Consider the following 19,405-nt stretch of genomic DNA (forward strand, 5'->3'; position numbering starts at 1 on the left):
GGTGCTTTGACGGGTAAACACTTTGATTTGAGCTCCGAGGAGCCGTGTTTTTTGGATATATACAAGAATCGGTAGAAGGGAAAAGATAAAGGCTGCTCCTCCCCGAAAGTTTTTTCTTCTCAAATCAGTCTCTCTGCACCGCCGGACCCGTTTTTCGCCCCGGCCCAGCCCAGTTCGGAACGACCCGACCCGACCTGGTCAGATTCAATAGCTTTTTTTCCTGTTAGTGCATATTCACCGATAGTTCAAGTGCACCAGAGGCAGATTCTGCCCTTTTTTGTGTGTTTTTGTTCCTGCCTAATCTCTCCTTTTTACATTGTTTCTTTTCAATGGGTTCTGGACACCAAACGGAGGGTTCTAGGCTTCTTGATGTTCAATTAGTTCCGGAACCAGATATTTATGTTGTGGTTAGGCATGATCATCATACTGCTGGAGGAGCACCTACAGCCTCCATTGTTGGCCGTGGTCAAATTGGTATGTCTTTCAATATTTCTCACTCTGTTGGTTTTGATACATGGATTATTGATTCTGGTGCATCTGATCATATGACTTATGATAAATCTTATTTTACCGTATTGTCCTCTCCACCTGTACCATATGTTACTAATGCTAATGGTGAGGCATTCCCGGTGTTAGGGACAAGGTCTGTTCGTATTACTCCCACTATAGAGCTTCACAATGTACTATATGTACCTGCTTTATCTAATCATTTGATATTTGTTCCCCAATTGAACGCTGACACTCAGTGCTCTGTGACCTTTTTTCCTATGTATGTGATATTTCAGGATCTTCTCACCAGACGGGTTATTGGTCGGGGTATCTAAGGGGTCGGTTGTTTCATCAGGATCTGACATACGTAGGGGAAAAACCAGGGGGACAGTCTCGGACCTCTTTACTCTCCACTTCTGACAAGTTAAGTGAAATTTGGTTATGGCATCGTCGCTTAGGGCATCCATCTTTTAGTGTTATGAAAAAATCTATGCCTACTTTGTTTATTAGTGTAGACGAGTCTTGTTTATCTTGTGAGAGATGTGTTTTGGGCAAGAGTCATCGATCTACTTATTCCCCTAGTACTTCTACTAAAAGTTTTCTTCCTTTTGAATTAATTCATTCTCATGTTTGGGGACCCTCTAAGAACTCTACTGTGTCAGGAATGCGATATTTTGTGTCATTCATTGATGATTGCACACGTCTTTGATGGATTATTCTTCTTAAAAATAAAGATGAGGTTTTTCCCGCTTTTTGTGCCTTCCATACCTCTGTCCAAACACAATATAATGCCACCATTCGAGTTCTTCGTTCTGATAATAGGGGGAATATGTGAATCATGTCTTTCAGGAGTTCTTTAACACACACGGAATTGTTCATCAAACAACGTGTCCTTACACACCTGAGCAAAATGGGGTTTCTGAAAGAAAAAATCGTCATTTACTTGATATGGCTCGGTGTATTCTTTTTAGTGCCCACATGCCTAAATACCTTTGGGGTGATGCTGTCATTACTTCTGCCCACCTCATTAATCGTCTTCCATCTCGTGTCCTTCAGGGGAAAGTTCCCTATGAGGTGCTTGCATCTCATGTCTCATTACCCTCTTTTCATAATCTTACTGCCCGTGTATTCGGTTGTGTTGCTTTTGTTCATCTTCCACAACATCAGTGTTCTAAGTTAGATGCCCGGGCAGTTAGATGTGTGTTTATTGGGTACAGAGGACATCAGAAAGGGTACCGCTGCTATCATCCTCCTACTCGGAAGTACTATGTCACTATGGATGTTACCTTTTTGAGGACATGAGTTATTTTTCCTCTTCTGATACTGCTCTTCAGGGGGAGAATTCATATTTTGAAGAGCTGTATTATGGAAAGGGGGAGACCAGTGAGCCAGTCGATATGGTAACAGGTTCTGTTGAGATTACCAATGTGACAGCTACACAGGCACCACCGGAGGTCGTCACTCGAGAGATTCAGGCACCAGAAGCTGACAACACAACTGCCTCTCATGTTTCCCGTACAGCTGTTTAAACCCCTGACCAAAGCTCTCCTAGTACAGAAGATTACTCATATGAGGTTAGTCATTCTATTAGGGATATTAGTAGACAATATGTTTTGCCAAATATGTCTACTCAGGGTCAACCAACAAAAAAATATGAACCTACCCTTCAGACTAAAGCCAAGTATCTTGTGGCAAATTTTATATCTACTAAAAGATTATCTAAGTCATATGAGTCCTTTGTGAATCAAATATCTACTGTATCAGTACCTAACAAAGTGCAGGATGCATTGGGAGATCCAAAATGGAGGAAAGCAATGGAGGAAGAGATGGAAGCATTACAAAAGAACAATACTTGGGAGGTTGTATCTCCACCATATGGCAAGAAGACTGTAGGATGTCGTTGGGTGTTTATAGTGAAGCATAATCCAGATGGGTCAGTAAGCTGGTATAAAGCACGCCTAGTAGCGAAGGGGTTCACACAAACATATGGCATAGACTATGATGAGACATTTGCACCTGTTGCAAAGATAAACACTATCCGGGTATTGCTCTCTGTCGTTGCTAATTTGAACTGGTCACTTAGGCAGTTTGATGTTAAGAATGCATTCATTCATGGAGAACTAACGGAGGAAGTATACATGGATATTCCGCCTGGATATATGGCCGCTTCTCCAAGTAACTCCTTGATCTACTAATGGAGACAGGTATGTTAGATTGCACTCCAATTGATATTCCTATTGAGCAGAACCATCGGTTAGCAGAGTACCCAGATCAAGTACCCACTGACAAAACTCGTTATCAGAGGCTAGTTGGACGCCTGATTTATTTGTCACATACCAGGCCAGATGTTGCGTATGCAGTAAGTGTAGTGAGTCAGTTTATGCATAATCCGAGTGTGGATCACATGGATGCTGTTGTGAGGATTTTGAGGTACTTGAAGTCAGCTCCAGGGAGAGGAGTAATGTTTTCTAATCACAACAATATCCTTGAGATTTGTGGCTTCAATGATGCAGACTGGGCTGGAAATATTATAGATCGGAGATCCACATCAGGGTACTTTACCTTTGTTGGAGGTAATCTTGTTACGTGGAGGAGTAAAAAACAAAATGTGGTAGCTCGATCTAGTGCTGAAGCAGAATACAGAGGTATGGCCCAAGGAGTGTGTGAATTGTTATGGCTTAGAAATTTGCTACAAGATTTAGGTATTAAGCCTAAATGTGTTATACAGTTGTACTGTGACAACAAGATAGCTATTGATATTTCGCATAATCCTGTGCAACATGATCGTACAAAACATGTGGAGGTTGATCGTTATTTTATAAAAGAGAAGCTAGACGCGAAGATCATTAATTTTCCTTTTGTTTCTACAGAAGAGCAACTTGCCGATATGCTCACAAAAGGAGTGTCTAAAAGGGTCTTTTTTAATTCACTTAGTAAGTTGGGCATGGTTGATATGTTTGCACCAACTTGAGGGGGAATGTCGGCGTGAAACACGGAGTGAATCACGGATTGTTTTGTGGGTAGACTAGTATATATGTAGTTGATATGTGTATGAATAATCATCAAGCAAATAATCAGTTTAAATTCAACTTGTTTTTCCGCTATTAATCTGCGTGATGAGTCGGTCAATGTGGCATTTATATCTTGGTGAACTGCTGCTGATAGTCAATCAATGTGACATTTATACTCTGGTGATATGCTGCCTGCTGAAAATGAGTCGGAATATCATAACCTAGATCAGACTGAACCAAATCTCTAGTTTATTTTTATGACATATGAAGTGTTTTCTTGGTGTATCATTGTTATGATGTGGAGGTTAATCTTCCTGATTGGGAATTTATAACACGCCGTCAGCATATGGATTACTTGTGGCTAAATTGGGTTTTACTGGTACTTTTATAGTGAGGACTAATACTATGAACTATTATAAATTTAGTTAAAACCAGAGAAGTGGATAAGAACTTTAATGGGATCTTACTTTTTATATATTTGAGCTGTCATCTGCTTCATTATCTAATGTTTTGCCACTCCTTTGCATGAAGAACTATTACTAGAACATTTTAGTGATTCAATCAAGAATATAGAATGAGCCCACAAGAGCACGAGGAGTTGCAAAGGCAGGTGACTGAAGCAATGAAGAAGAGCTTGATAAGAGAAAGTTTAAGCCCTTGTGCAGTTCCAGCCTTATTAACTCTAAAGAAGGATGGAACATGGCGAATGTGCATGGATAGTCGAGCAATCAATCAGATCACTGTTCGGTATCGCTATCTGATTCCTTGCCTTGATGATATAATAGATCAGTTGGGAGGTGCCAAAATGTTCTCCAAGATTGACCTACGGAGTGGCTACCATCATATCCGAATTTGTCTAGGCGATGAGTGGAAGACGACTTTCAAAACTCGGGAAGGCTGTATGAGTGGATGGCAATGCCATTCGGCTTATGCAATGCGCCTAGAACATTTATGTGGGTAATGCACGAGGTATTGAAACGTTTTATTGGAAAATTTGTGGTGGTTTACTTTGATGATATACTTGTTTATCGCTCATCCTGTATTGCTCATGAACAACATCTAAGATAGGTTCTTGGAACACTACGGAAGGAGCAACTATATGCTAACCTGAAAAAGTGCATGTTCATGGCTGAACAAGTCACTTTTCTTGGTTATGTGGTGTCTTCGGAAGGAATTTCTATGGATCCTTTAAAGGTGAAAGCTATACTTGATTGGCCTACACCTGAGAATGTACATGAAGTCAGGAGCTTCCATGGGCTTGCTTCATTTTATAGACGATTCATTCCTAATTTCAGCAGCTTGGTTTCCCTAATTACCGACTGTTTGAAGACAAATCAGAAGTTTAGTTGGACGTCGGAAGCTACTTAAAGTTTTGAGCTGTTAAAGAGAAATATATCTGAAGCACCAGTCCTTGCTCTACCTGATTTTGAAAAGGTGTTTCAAGTTGATTGTGATGCATCAAGGGTGAGGATTTGAGCAGTGTTGAGTCAAGAAGGGAGACTAGTTGCATTATTCAGTGAGAAACTCACTGCTTGAAGGTTTAGATGGAGTACCTATGACATTGAACTATATGCATCAGTTAGAGTCATATGACATTGGAGTGCATAGTTGGCTCATAGAGAGCTCATTCTCTACTCTGATCATGAAGCCTTGAAGTACATCAAAGGGTAGACTAAACTGACTAGGAAGCACGCAAGCTGGGTAAACTTCTTAGAGCAATTCAATTATACAATAAAGCATAAGGCTGGAGTTCATAACAAGGTGGCTGATGCACTGAGTCGTAAAGCTTCTCTTTTGTTTACTGTTCGTATTGAGGTGAAGGGGTTTGAAGCTTTCAAATACCAATACAAGGAAGATTGATATTTGGCACCCATTATAGAGCAAACATTGGCTGGTCAGCAAACTCGTTTCAATGTTTATGATGGCTATATTTTTAAGGGTGACCAATTATGCATTTCAGAAGGTTCTTTAAGAGAGAACAATCTCAAGGAACTTCATCAAGAAGGTCATTTTGGACATGACAAGACTATCTCTGATCACTTTGACTTATTGGTGGCCAAAGTTGAAGCGGGATGTCACAAGTTTTGTAGAGCGATGTCGTGTGTGCCAAAGAAGTAAGGGTGGTTTAACAAATGTTGGGTTACTCCTCTACATATTCCCAAGTGAGCATGGGCAGATGTGAGCATGGATTTTGTCCTTGGCCTGCCTAGAACTCAAAGGGGGATGGATTCTATTTTAGTGGTGGTGGACAGATTCTCAACGATGGCTCATTTTATTCCATGTCGTAAAACAATGGATGCAACCAATGTGGAAAACTTATTCTTTAAAGAAATGGTTCGTCTGCATGGCCTATCCAGCACCATCACTTCTGATCGTGATCCGAAGTTTATTAATCATTTTTGGAGGACCTTGTGGAGGATTATTGGAACTAAGTTGTGTTTCAATAGTGCTTACCATTCACAAACTGATGGTCAAACTGAAGTTATCAATCGAAGTTTGGGAAATATGCTCAGATGTCTAGTTTGTGATAAGCCTAAGGAATGAGACTTGGTTTTACCACATGTTGAATTTGCATTCACCAGGTCGCAAAACTGGACCACGAAGTGCAGTCCTTTCCAAGTAGTGTATGGCCAGAACCCAAATAGTGTTCTAAACCTGACTTCACTTCCAAAAATCCAAGAAAAGTCAGTAAGAGGGCAGAAGAAATGGTAAGCTATATCAAATCCATCCATGAAGAGGTGTGGAAGAGAATAGAAGAGAGCAATCTGAAGTATAAAGCTGCAACATATCAACATCGTAGGAGCGTTGTGTTTGAGAAAGGTGATTTGGTGTGGGCAATTCTAACAAAGGACATGTTTCCTACTGGAGCTTACAATAAGCTCAAAGATTGAAAAATCGGCCCTTGCAAAGTTCTCAAGAAGATAAACGAAAATGCCTATCAACTACAGCTTCCAAGTCTATTAAAGACTTCAGATGTTTTCAATGTCAAACATCTCAGTCCGTACAGACTCGGGGACGAGTTTTCTGCAACCTGGGGAGAATGAAGCAATCAGTATTTATTTGGAAAGTCTAAAAGTTAGATTAAATGTGTTTTCTTGACTTCTAAAAGTATACTAGAGTCCAGCTACATTAAATGTGTTTTCTTGACTTGTATTAGTCATTATTTCTTGTGTTTGGTGTGTGTTTGGCTGGAATGTTTAGTAATTTATGAGCCTTTATTGTGAGTAGTTGAATCTAGGTTATTTAAGAAGTTGTAGCTTATGTTGGTTTCTCAGTTTTTGAAGTTCAATAAAATCAGTTTATTCAAATCTTTTAACTTACGGGTTTTACTTTCTTTCCCTTTTAGCTATTTTCTATCCAACCCCAGTTCAGATCCTATTAGGGCCTGCATCACCAATTGTCCTAAAATGTTCTTTTATGACATTTGAATTGCTATTGCATATTTAAATCACATTTGCTTGCAGACATTACATGATCCATAGCAACCTCATCTACTGCCATGAGTTTCAAAGTGCGATCAGTTAGGTGCAGATGATGGCTGATATAGCCCAGCCATTTGAGGTGATCTTTTGGGCAGGAACTGCCGGGGTGGTGCCATTCTTGGAGGTGGAGATTTAATGTTCTCTCAATCTGCCCGCCGCGCGCAGCTTGTTCAAAACCTCATATACAAATTGCTTCACCGCAAGAGGAACACAAATGCCATATCTCACCATTTTGGCCAGTAAATCAAGGCTTGAGTCAAGTTCACCTTCTAGTTTAGGATCGTTTTCTCCCATTTTGTTTTAAAATCTTGCACAGTCCACTGCCTTCCCATTCTTAATCAACTCAACAAAAAACACTCAGAAAACCAAAAGCTAGCAACAACTCCCAACTCAACATCCACCATTCTGTTGAACACCTTAAGAGCATCATCTTTCCTCTCTGCATTCAAATATGGCATCAATAGTATCATATCTGGGATAAGGGACGTCTAAATTTGACGATAGTTCTGTAAATGGTCCATCAGCCTCCGGTAACATCTCATTCTCACAGCACGTAGCAATGATAATATTATACCATGCGACGTCGACGGTGAAAGGCTTCGACTTCACATTTGTTTGCACCTTCCTGAAGGTGTCTAACGCTTCACCAGACTTCCCAAGCCTAAAACACTCGTACCATTATATTTAGAGTCTCGGAAATGACTGCCTGGAAATTGGTCTGTGTGTGTGACTATCCAGCATTTGTTCGAACAAATCCTACGCCTTTAGTCCTTCTTGTCATGCTTAAGCAATGTTTTAAAAGGTTAAGGCGTAGCCGAAGCGTTTTCGGAAGAGCCTCAACAAGGCGTAAGTCTTGAGGCAAAATGCGTAAGCCTTATGTATTGAATTCATATATTTGTGCATGATTAGTCTTATATGTAGTCTTATATATAACATGATTTGTAACCAAAATAGACATGATAAATGGTTATTCCTTCATAACAAATACATATCAAAACCATGCAATTAATCAAATCACCTTGCATAACATAAATCCATATATTAAAGTACTAACTAGTCTTGAAATAAAAAAATAAAAAAACAAGAACAATGTTTGAACTAGCTTCAAGCTTCAAAATCATTATCATCATCAATTAAAATATCACCATTTAAATCATCATCCAAATGTCATCATCACCATCACCTCCAACACCGATACATCCAACATCATCTCCAACACCAACATAGGTTTGGTAGAGGGGATCGGTAGAGATAGTCTTTCTAAAGTCTCAATCTCAAAACTTAAAAGATTCCGTCCAAAAAATTAATTTTTTAAATAAAAAAATTGTCTATTCAAAAAAAAAATCTTGAACTAAATTTTTTTTTAGGCATTTGTCTTTCGCGCCTCAAAACGTGCCTTGAAACGCCTTTTAGCATACGTCTTGCGCCTTTTATGCCTTGAGGCGCGCCTCATGCGCGCTTTTAAAAACCTTGTGCTTAAGACACACTCTTAATAGAAAATTGCAGGTAGCTGGGATCATCCTACACCTATTAAGCAACGACCTGTACAAGTCCATTGCTTCTTCTCTGTCCCCTTATTCAAAAAACTGTTTTCCCATAATTTGGGATGATATTTCCTAGTGTTTGCTTGTGAAAATAGTACGTTGCTAGTTTCCTAGTGGATTCACTAGAGAGAGGGAGGAGCTAACACTCATAACACGTTTTACGTTCATGCCTCTTAAATTTCTAATGGGGCCTCTTTAAAAACAACTAGAGAAGTTTCTGTCGTACTCCAGCGACCAGAATCCGGCAAAGTCTCCGGTAACCAAGGGAGATGGGTGAAATGATCTCTCACCGAAAGAGGAAGAAAAAAAACTTACTTATGTTTCAAGAAACAAAATCACTTATCAACCCAAATTGGGTTAGGCATGTGGTGAAGTGAGTAATTTTGGTAGTTGTACATCTTAAAAAAAAAACAGACAGAGTTGCCATCACATGTACTTTCTATTAAATATTAATCACTACTTACTATAGTCTTCGCTAAAACCCTTTCCAAACTCAACTTGCGCTCGAGTTGCAGCTCCAAAAGTTATTTTGAGCATGGTGGCGCCTAGGCGACCGCACAGAGTGATTCTTAAAACACGGTTCATGCTTCTTTCCAAATTTCAAGTACCTTTGTAGTTGCTGCTTTGGATAACCAAGAAAAAAAGAAACAGATCATCAGCAGGGTGATATTACAAAAAGAAAACAGAAACAATTGTTTGTTGAAACTTATTCGGACTGTGCATATGAAACAGTGGCTACCTTATTAGTTACCGATGGTGTGATTTTAGCAACTGATTGTTCAAGGTGACACTTCTTAATAGTCCTTGTATATGAACCAACACTGTCATCCGTAGATGTTAATTCTTTTTTAATAGAAGCCTTAGCAGCTCCATTCATCTGGCATGAATAGAGACATGAATACATGTCAGTATATATCCCTCTGGTCTAGCCTAAGAGGCAAACGAACAAAATTAGCTAGAAACATATGCAAAGTATATACAATTGACATATGTACCATTGCCGAGAGATCTGCTCCACTAAAATTTTCAACAGCCTTCCAACGACTGATCTCATTCAGATCTACACTTGCAAGAGCTTTTAGAATCGAACAGCGTTCATTTCTACTCGGCAGGGGGACATAAATATGTTCACCCAATCTGCCCGGCCGTAAAACAGCAGGATCCATCGCATCAGGTCTACCATACATGATAAGCACATAGTTGGAATCCATAATTAATCATCAGTGTAAATGGAGAATGATATGTTTTACCTATTGGTGGAACCAACAATAAATACACCCTTCTGCTGATCACCACCATCTAACTCTACAAGTAACTACAATTGCAGGCAGTCAGTAATATCCCTGGTCAAAAATCTATACATGTTATCGACTCTAGTTCTCTATAACATTTTTACCTGGTTCACTAGCCGCTCAACAACGTATCCCCCTTGTCTGCCTCGCTTTGTCGTCAAAGCATCCACCTATCATTAAGTTGAGGGTAAAAAGCTATTATTTGCAGTTCTATATAACCCTTATCCTTGAAAACAAAAAACACAGTAATAATATATGCCTGATCATATTTCACACAGGATATTGTTGTTCCGACTGCTAGTAAGAGACCTAACAGTACTAGGTATCTATACCATTTTCGGCAACTTGACACTCATAATCTCACCATCGGATAGGAAAATATCATGTTTTTCCCAGGAGGAGCACAACAACACGCTAAGGTCTACTTTAAAAACAATTCAATCTCCATGCATGATCATATCTTGCCTAAAAATTATGACTTTCGGCCAACTTTGTTATCATCCTTGGCCTGTGCAACTTCATATAATTTAACATTCAAACCAAATGATAGCAGCAATACAGATCGAAATGTCAAATAGAGCAAACCACAAACCTCGTCAAAGAAAATAATGCATGGCGAGCACAAGCTTGCACGGCTAAACAAAGTTCGGACTGCTAGTTCACTTTCTCCAACATATTTATTTAGAAGTTCAGCACCCTAGCCAGACAAGACAGTAAACTGTCTATCAGATTCAATCAAATCATCGATGAAAGACAGAGTACTTAATGTGCCAAAGACCAATTTAATGACTAACCTTGATGTACATGAAATTAGCTCCTGCCTCATTTGCAACAGCCTTTGCGATCAGTGTTTTGCCACATCCTGGAGGCCCGTAGAGCAAAAATCCTATCTCTAAATCTAATCCGTACTCCTGAGAACATACAAATCATTTCAAAATTGCAACTACACACTAAATAATTAAATAGAGGTGCAGGCAGCTTTTTACCATAAGAAGCATATATCTAACACACGATAGACGCATGATTTACTGAGATATGATATATAAGTATGCGAGACCGGTAATAGGTGCATTACGCTAAAACATTATGAGAAAGAATATTGTCCACAGATGCTTAATTATACTTTGGTGAAAACATGAGAGGAAAAGTATTTTACACTATATTGATCGATCTATACATGATATTCTATATACAAGGTTCTAAAACTCGCTACTCGGTAGTCGGTCGGCCGGCCGGTGAGTAGCGAGTAGAGGAGTACTCGGCCGAGTACTCGGGGAGTACTCGGATTCTAATTTCTCGATTTTTTTATTATTTTTAAAACATATAATCTAATATATAATGTCAAAAATAATAAAAATAGTCCAGAAAATATTACAATATTTAAGAGATAATAATGTCTAAAAAATAAAAATAACAATTAGTCCATTACAATAACATAAGTAATAAAAGCAAATCAAATTAAATTCTTGCAAACAATCCCAAGCATATGTAATTATGCCTCAAATTCTTCTTCTCCATATCCATCTTGTACTCCCTCCGAATCCGACTCAAAATCAAAATTCACGTCATCTATTTCCTCTTCATCATCGGATATAAAATCATCCTCATCAAGTTCCCTAATTTCTTGGATTCTAGGACCTCTCCTAGGCTCTAAGCCACCATCCACTCTCGATTCATCTCCAACCCTTTCACTAGGAAGATCCGAAACAACATCATCATCACCACCATCAACAATCCATCCTTGTGCCATAGTAGCTTCACTAGCAATTAGTACATCCACATTCTTCTCTTTCTCTCTTCGCTTCTTGTTAAGAATTCTTGCATTAAATTGGACATAGACCAAATTATTTAATCTTGTTGTATCTAGTCTATTTCTTTTCTTTGTATGGATCTACATAATGCACAAAAAAGAAGAAAAAAAAAAGAAGAAGATTAGTATGATCTTAATTTTATTTGGTACTACATTACTACTAAATACTAACTACTATTTAACTAGTTTGTAACCTTATAGTCTTATACATACACTTGCAAAATCAATAAGCTAAATAAATACTTACCCCCTCAAAGCACTCCAATTTCTTTCACATCCCGATGAACTTGTGGTCAATGCAAGGATCCTTTTTGCCATTTTTTGCAAGGTTTGCACATTGTTTCCATAAAGGTTCCACCATCCAACTAAGCACATAAACAAAATAGCATGTAAATTAATTATACAATATAAATTACTAACAAACAAACAAATCAATATTTAGAAAGTATTTCATACCCGGATCGTATGCATCATCATTTTGCTTGCATCCCTCCTTAGCCACATTTCTTCCAAATAGACCCTCTTTCTTCAAATACTTATGCAACTCTATATTTATCACCAAATTTTGAGTTTGGATGTTGGGAAATAATTTCTCAACACAAGTAAAAAATCCATCCATGACCACCTCATCATTTTCAAGGCTTGGATTGGCATATGTGTAGTAAGGATTCAAGAGGTAGGCCGCTACATGCAATGGACCATCAAGTCGATCACGGGCTTTCACATCAACAATGTCAAGAATTGGGCGATAATGAGCTTCTTGATCTTTGAATACCCTTTTAATCTCCTCTTTAGCACTAATTAGCTCTCCATACACAAAGCTCATTGATGGCTTTCTATCCCCATCAACAATTCGCAACACCTTGACTAAAGGAGCAAAAACTTTTAAACAAAGAGTTACCCCATTCCAAAAAGAAGCACTCAAAGCAATATTCATGGCCGCCTTCCCCTTTACACTCTTTGCATGCTTGGTTTCACTCCATTCACTACTAGTAATCATAGCTCTCAACTCATTCTTCTTCTCCATCAAGCTTTGTAAAGTGAGGAAAGCGGTTGCAAATCTTGTAACTCCCGGCCTCACTATGTCTCTTTTCTTTGTATACTTTCTCATTAATGCCAAAGTCTTGTGATGTGCATAAATGTAGATGGTGAAGCTCTTTGCCTTCTCAATCACTCCTTTGAATCTAGGTAGGTTGCCAATTCCTTGAAGCATAAGGTTCAAGGTATGAGTTGCACATGAGGTCCAAAATATGTTTGGCCTCTTCACCTTCATCAACTCTCCCGCCGCCATATTATTTGAAGCATTGTCCGTCACCACTTGAACCACGTTTTGTGGCCCAACTACTTCAATACCCTTGTCCACATATTCAAAAATGTAAGCCCCGGTGTGTGAATCATTCGATGCCTCCTTAGAAGAGAGAAAAGTTGTGCCTTCCTTGCAATTGACACACAAATTCATAATACTTCTTCTTTTTCGGTCACTCCAAGCATCGGTCATAATAGAGCAACCATTTAAAGCCCACTCTTGTTCTTGGGCCTTCAACAAACTCTTAGTTCTATCTACCTCTTCCTTCAATAACGGCTCTCTTAATAAATATTGGCTTGGAGGTCGGTAACCCGGACCAAATTGACCAACCGCTTCTACAAACCTCTTGAAGCTATCATTATCAATAGCATGAAAAGGAATTCCAACTTCATACACCCATCTTGCCAAAAATTGATGCACACTATGTGTTCGTTCCTTGAAAAGTGTATCATGGATATTTTGTTGTCTTGTATTCTTGCTTCCACTCAATGCAACATTGGGATTAATTTTGTTAGCATACTTGTCCATAGGCCCAAGGCTATGTGGCTGTCTTCTTGTCCCTTGACTTGCTTCCTCATCTTCAGCCCCTTCAAGAATAACAACATCTTGCCTCACTTCTTCTTCATGTGCAGTCTTTTGTATCTTCTTAGCCTTTGACTCCGCAAGAGCAATCCTGCATTTGGTTTTAGCCTCTGCCGAAGCCTTCGGACATGGTGCCACTTGGCCCTTGATTCCGACAACATGCTGCTTGAAACGATGAATTCCACCAGACATCTCGTGGTCACACATCTTACACTTTATTCTATCTAATCTCTTTGGATCAATCAACATCCCGTACTCCCACCCAACATCACTTGAATTACGCTTCAATGACTCTCGTCGATCCATCTCTGATGTCGCATTAGACGCAGAAGAAGACATTGTTCCAGCCATTTTCCTAAAGTGACAATGTGACATATCAAAAACAGAAAAACAGAACAATATGCTGATATTATTGTATTACCTATAGCTGTGCCATATCAACATTCAACAAAATAACAGAATGTACTTCTAACAGTAACAGTATGCTCACTGAGTCACTGCTCAACACAACAAAACAGAACAAGAAATCAGCAAACCCAAAAACCAAAGCCAAAGATTCCAACAAATTTTTGCTGAATATTATTTTTCAAAACAAATGGTGTTATTGTTGTTTTGTTTTACTTTGAACCATTCTGATCTTAACAATATATTTACACAAACCTTTCACAATTTGTACTGTATATCATTAATTCATTATACTACAAATCAAATGAAAGATGTAATTGTTATTCAATATGCCATTCAATCATTATGTGCTCCACAGTGCAGATATTCCAACATGGTGAGGACAATTTTTATTTGGTCTTCAACTGCTATTAAGATTCTCTGTTTTGTAGCTGCCTCTTATTTCTTTTTTCCGCAGGTTTAGTGAGTTTTTTCATTGTTCTGTGTCTTATGCTGTTATGCATACTCAAATCCAGGTATGGTATAGCTAACTCGAGTGTAATATTGTTGCATTGCAGGAATGGGATATGCTTTCCTTACTTAGATCTCTAAAAAGTATGCTACAAGTTTCAAATGCAGTTGCTGTTGTGACATTTATTCAGATGAGGATAAGGAATTGGCAACACTCCTTACGGGTTACCAGGACATGGTTGGCCTCCTTAATGTGCAAAAAGTAGATTATTCTTTTGGTTATTTCTGTTGAATACTTATCCAAGTTTAAGTAAGCTTTTCAATCTGCATCCTCATTTCAATATATATTATCCAAGCAGCCTTATGTTTCTAGATAGCTTTTCTTTATTCAACCAGTTTAATTTTAAATTGCTGTAATTCAATTGTAATTGTTATTTAACATTCAATGAATCCATCTTTCCATTAACGTCTACTGTCTACATATATCATTAGATCTACATGATCTTCATTCTAAGGCCGATGACATACAGATACAAGTGATACAACATTAGTTAGAAATGAATTGAATTTTTCAGTGATTTTTCGTTTCGGTTCAAAATCCAATTCGGCAATTCATATCTCAGTCTCAAGCAGCAACAAGCCAACAACATATCAATAAAATGATTAATCGATACCCCAAATCAGCAAACCCAAAAAGGCAAAAACCAAAGCCAAAGATTCCAACTTTAACTGAAAATCAAATGGTTCAAACCAAATCTTACCCGAGAGGAGGAGAGGAGGGCGAGTCCGGCGAGAGAGAGGGCGGGGAGGGAGAGGCCTGGAGTGGAGAGCGACTGAGAGACAGAGAGAGCGAGAGGAGGGCGAGTCGGCGAGACCGCGAGAGGAGGAGAGACAACAGCAAGAGGAGGAGAGGACTCAAAGGAGGGCGAGTCCGGCAAGAGGTGCTGAGAGACTGAGTGAGAGTCTGGCGACGGCGGCGACTCGGCGAGAGAAGTCTGAGAGAGTGAGAGAGTGAGAGAGTGATTGAGAGGCTGCGACCTGCGAGACAGCGAGAGAGAACTCAGCGAAGAAATGAATCAGGGTTGGCAAACGACGTCGTTTGCTTCCTTTTTTTTTTTTTTTGACCGAGTTGACGATTTGGAACCGAGTTGGCCGAGTTTGACCGAGTTTGACCGAGTACTCGGCCGATTTTCTTCCCGCCGAGTAGAGGCAGTGAGTAGGTCAAAATCGACTCAGTAACCAGCCGAGTACCGAGTACTCGCCGAGTACTCGGCCGAGTTGACCGAGTTTTAGAACTATGCCTATATATAATCAAAAAGCATACAACAATCTTCCCTAAATTCCTCCGTGATTCACGCCAACACTCCCCCTCAAGTTGGTGCATACATATCAACCATGTCCAACTTGCTAAGTGAATCTAAAATGCCTTTTTAGACACTCATTTTGTGAGCATATCGGCAAGTTGCTCTTCTGTAGGAACAAAATGAAAACTAATGATTTTTGCGTCTAGTTTCTCCTTTATAAAGTGACGATCAACTTCCACATGTTTTGTACGATCATGTTGCATAGGATTCTGGGAAATATCAATAGCTGCCTTGTTGTCACATTACAGCTGCATAGTACACTTAGGCTTAATACCCAAATCTTGTAGCAAATTTCTAAGCCATAATAATTCACACTCCGTGAGCCATACCTTTGTATTCTGCTTCAGCACTAGATCGAGCTACCACTTTTTGTTTCTTACTCTTCCATGTAACAAGATTACCCCCAACAAAGGTAAAATACCCTGATGTAGATCTCTGATCCGTTATATTTCCAGCCCAGTCTGCATCTGTGAAGCCACAAACCTCAAGAATATTATTGTGATTAGAGAACATTACTCATCTCCCTGGAGCTGACTTTAAGTACCTCAAAATCTTTACAACAACATCCATGTGATCTACACTGGGATTATGCATGAACTGACTCACTACACTTACTGCATACGCAACATCTGGTCTGGTATGTGATAAATAAATCAGACGTCCAACTAACCTCTGATAACGGGGTTTTTCAGTAGGCACTTGATCTGGATATTCTGCTAACCGATGGTTCTGCTCAATAGGAGTATTAATGGGAGTGCAATCCAGCATACCGGTCTCTATTAGTAGATCAAGGATGTACTTCCTCTGACACAGATAGATACCATCACTTCCCCGAGCTACCTCAATACCCAAGAAGTACTTGAGTGTACCTAGGTCTTTCATCTCAAACTTTGTGGCTAGCTGTTTCTGTAATCTATCCACCTCAATAATATCGTTCTCAGTAACTACCATATCATCAACATATATAATTAGGGTTGTTACATTTCCTTGTTGATGTCTGAGAAATAATGTGTGGTCTGAATTACTCTGTTTGTAGGCAATTTTCCTCATGAATTGTGAGAATCTTCCAAACCAAGCACGTGGTGACTGTTTAAGACCATACAAAGATTTTCTCAATTTGGATACAAAGTTACTTGGAGAAACGGCCGCATATCCCGGCGGAAGATCCATGTACACTTTTTCTGTAAGTTCTCCATGATGGAATGCATTCTTAACATCAAGCTGTCTAAGTGGCCAGTTTAAGCAAGCAGCATAGGAGAGCAATACCCGAATAGTGTTTATTTTGGCAATAGGCGCAAATGTATCATCATAGTCTATGCCATATGTCTGGGTGAACCCTTTTGCTACTAGGCGTACATTATACCGGCTCACTGACCCATATAGATTATGCTTCACTGTAAACACTCAACGACATCGCACAATCTTCTTGCCATGTGGTGGAGATACAAGCTCCCAAGTATTGTTCTTTTGTAATGCTTCCATCTCTTCCTCCATTGCTTTCCTCCATTTTGGGTCTCTCAATGCATCCTGCACTTTGTTAGGTACTGATACAGTAGATATTTGATTCACAAATGATTCATATGACTTAGACAATCTTTTGGTAGACATAAAATTTGCCACAGAATACTTAGTTTTAGCCTGGAGGGTAGGTTCATATTTTTTTGTTGGCTGACCCCGAGTAGACCTATTTGGCAAGACATATTGTCTACTATTAGCCTCACTAGTATTAGTCCCAATAGAATGACTAACCTCAGATGAGTGATCTTCCGTACCAGGAGAGCATTGGTCAAGTGTAGAAACAGTAGTACGGGAGACATGAAGGGCAGTTGTGTTGTCATCTTCTGGTACTTGAATCTCTGGAGTGACTATACCGGAATCACCCGGTGGTGCCTATATAGCGGACACATTGGTGATCTCAATTGATCCTATCACCATATCTTCTGGCTTACTTGTCTCCCCCTCTCCATGATACAGCTCTTCAAAATATGAATTATCCCCCTGAAGAGTAGTATCGGAAGAGAGAAAATTACTCATGTCCTCAAAGAAAGTAACATCCATAGTGACATAGTACTTACCGGTAGGAGGATGATAGCACCGGTACCCTTTATGAAGTCCGCCATACCCAACAAACACACATTTAACGGCCCGAGCATCCAACTTAGATCTATGGTGTTTTGGAAGATGGACAAAAGCAATACAACTGAAAACACGGGCAGGAAGATTATGAAAAGAGGGTAAGGAGACATGAGATGCAAGCATCTCATATGGAACTTTTCCCTGAAGGACACGAGAGGAAAGCCGATTAATGAGGTGGGCGGAAGTTATGACAGCATCACCCCAAAGGTATTTAGGCATATGGGCACTAAAAAGAATATACCGAGCCATGTCAAGTAAGTGACGATTTTTCCTTTTAGAAACTCCATTCTACTCAGATGTATAAGGACACGTTGTTTGATGAACAATTTTGTGTGTGTTAAGGAACTCCTGAAAGACATGATTCACATATTCCCTCCCATTATCAGAACGAAGAACTCTAACGGTGCCATTATATTATGTTTGGACAGTGGTATAGAAGGCTTCAAAAGCGGGAAAAACCTCATCTTTAGTTTTGAGGAGAACAATCCATGAAAGACAGGTGAAATCATCAATAAATGACACATAATACCGCATCCCTGACACAGTAGACTCTTTGGAGGGTCTCCAAACATCAGAATGAATTAATTCGAAAGGAAGAGTATGTTTATTAGAAGTACTAGGGGAACAAGTAGATCGATGACTCTTGCCCAAAACACATGTTTCACAACATAAAAGTGACTCATCCACACTAATGAACAAATATGGCATAGATTTTTTCATAACACTAAAAGATGGATGCCCTAGGCGACGATGCCATAACCAAATTTCACTTAACTTGTCAGAAGTGGAGATTAAAGCGGTCTGAGACTGTGCCCCTGGTTTCTCCCCCGCATATGTCTGATCCAGGTAAAACAACCGGCCCCTCAGATACCCCCAACCAATTAACTCTCCGGTGAGAAGATCCTGAAATATCACATACATAGGAAAAAATGTCACAGAGCACTTAGCGTCAACATTCAATTGGGGAACATATATCAAATGATGAGATAAAGCAGGTACATAGAGCACATTGTGAAGCTCTATTGTGGGAGTAATACGAACTTACCCTTTTCCTAATACGGGAAATGCCTCACCATTAGCATTAGTAACATAGGGTACTGGTGGAGGAGACAATACAGTAAAATAAGATTTGTCATAAGTCATATGATCAGATGCACCCGAATCAATAATCCATGTATCAAAATCAACAAAGTTAGAGATATTTAAAGCCATACCAATTTTGACAGATACTTCAAATTTCGGAACTTCAGTTGCGTCTTCAGAACCCATTGAAAAGAAATTTGAAAAGATCAGAAATTATACAGCGGAATTACCAAAAAACTGATATAAACCTATCTTGGGTGCACGTGCACTGTCGGTGAACCTACACTGACAATCAAGAATACCAATTCTGGGCCGGGTTGGGTCCGGTTCGTCTGGAATCCGGTCGGTAAGATCCGGGTCGGGTCAGATATGGGCCGGGCCCGGCGGGTCGATGCTGGGCCGGACCGGGCGTGTCAGATCTGAATCCGGAAATCAGCAGCGCTGATTTCAC

The 19,405-nt window shown here is 39.5% G+C and overlaps 1 protein-coding gene and 1 long non-coding RNA gene across 2 annotated transcripts; both read right to left on the minus strand.

The window, feature by feature from the left end:
• Window positions 1-9,122: 9,122 nt before the first annotated feature.
• Window positions 9,123-9,593, minus strand: LOC126796168 (uncharacterized). Its single transcript, XR_007672320.1, has 3 exons — window positions 9,522-9,593; window positions 9,266-9,403; window positions 9,123-9,145 (listed from the first exon to the last, which is right to left on the minus strand). It is a non-coding gene; the product is annotated as an uncharacterized LOC126796168 (long non-coding RNA).
• A 179-nt stretch (window positions 9,594-9,772) lies between these two features.
• Window positions 9,773-15,403, minus strand: LOC126795700 (uncharacterized). Its single transcript, XM_050522476.1, has 7 exons — window positions 15,133-15,403; window positions 12,085-13,871; window positions 11,876-11,993; window positions 11,317-11,635; window positions 10,613-10,729; window positions 9,923-9,988; window positions 9,773-9,841 (listed from the first exon to the last, which is right to left on the minus strand). The coding sequence occupies exons 2-7, from the start codon at window positions 13,865-13,867 to the stop codon at window positions 9,773-9,775; spliced, it is 2,472 nt and encodes an 823-aa protein (XP_050378433.1). The 5' UTR covers window positions 13,868-13,871; window positions 15,133-15,403.
• Between the last annotated feature and the right edge of the window lie 4,002 nt (window positions 15,404-19,405).

This window comes from Argentina anserina, chromosome 5 (assembly GCF_933775445.1).
Source record: "Argentina anserina chromosome 5, drPotAnse1.1, whole genome shotgun sequence".
Classification (NCBI taxonomy): domain Eukaryota; kingdom Viridiplantae; phylum Streptophyta; class Magnoliopsida; order Rosales; family Rosaceae; genus Argentina; species Argentina anserina.

Excerpts from the sequence above, each read along its gene's own strand:
- LOC126795700 (XM_050522476.1), bottom strand. The coding sequence starts at position 13,867 with ATGGCTGGAACAATGTCTTCTTCTGCGTCTAATGCGACATCAGAGATG. Across the intron at positions 9,989-10,612 it reads CTAATTTCATGTACATCAAG|GTGGATGCTTTGACGACAAA; the intron begins GTTAGTCATTAA and ends ACTTAATGATAG. Across the intron at positions 9,842-9,922 it reads TTGAGCGGCTAGTGAACCAG|TTACTTGTAGAGTTAGATGG; the intron begins GTAAAAATGTTA and ends CTGCAATTGTAG.